At 73.1% G+C, this 420-nt stretch overlaps 1 protein-coding gene across 1 annotated transcript in view; it reads right to left on the bottom strand.

Annotated features, from left to right (window-relative positions):
• Positions 1-331, bottom strand: part of EML5 (echinoderm microtubule associated protein like 5) — a 293,292-nt gene extending 292,961 nt beyond the window's left edge. Inside the window, exon 1 of the mRNA XM_019518682.1 lies at positions 80-331. Coding sequence (XP_019374227.1) covers positions 80-276 — 197 coding nt within the window. The 5' untranslated portion in view covers positions 277-331. The remainder of the gene's footprint in view (positions 1-79) is intronic.
• Positions 332-420: the final 89 nt, after the last annotated feature.

Genomic DNA, 420 nt, shown 5'->3' with positions numbered 1-420 from the left:
GCACCCGCCCGGGGTTCAGCACCGCGGCAGCGGACAGCGGCCGGGCCGGGCCGGGCCCGGAGGACAGCGCGGGCCGCACCTGATGATGTCGTCCTGGTGGCCCAGGTAGAATTTCTGGCGGTGCTCGCGGGGGCTGTAGACGACGCCGACGCCCGCCACGAAGTAGACGATCTCCTTGGCTGCCGTGTAATAGAGGTTGTTGCGGCACTGGTGGCCACGGTAGCCGTACACCCACTCCAGCCGCAAGTGGCAGCTCGGGGCGCTGCGGTCCGCCATGGCCCCGGCCCCTCACTAATCCCCGCGCGCCGGCATGGATGCCCGCGGCCGCCGCTCGTCCTCCTCCCCCTCACAGAGGGCGTCTTCGCCCGCGCCCGCCTCCGCCTCGCCGCCGCGCGCCGCTAGACATAACTGCGCGCGCCG

The sequence above is a fragment of the Gavialis gangeticus genome, unplaced genomic scaffold, assembly GCF_001723915.1.
Source record: "Gavialis gangeticus isolate Ggan-Ray unplaced genomic scaffold, GavGan_comp1, whole genome shotgun sequence".
Taxonomy (NCBI): Eukaryota; Metazoa; Chordata; order Crocodylia; family Gavialidae; genus Gavialis; species Gavialis gangeticus.
This window is presented reverse-complemented; position numbering and strand designations above follow the sequence as displayed.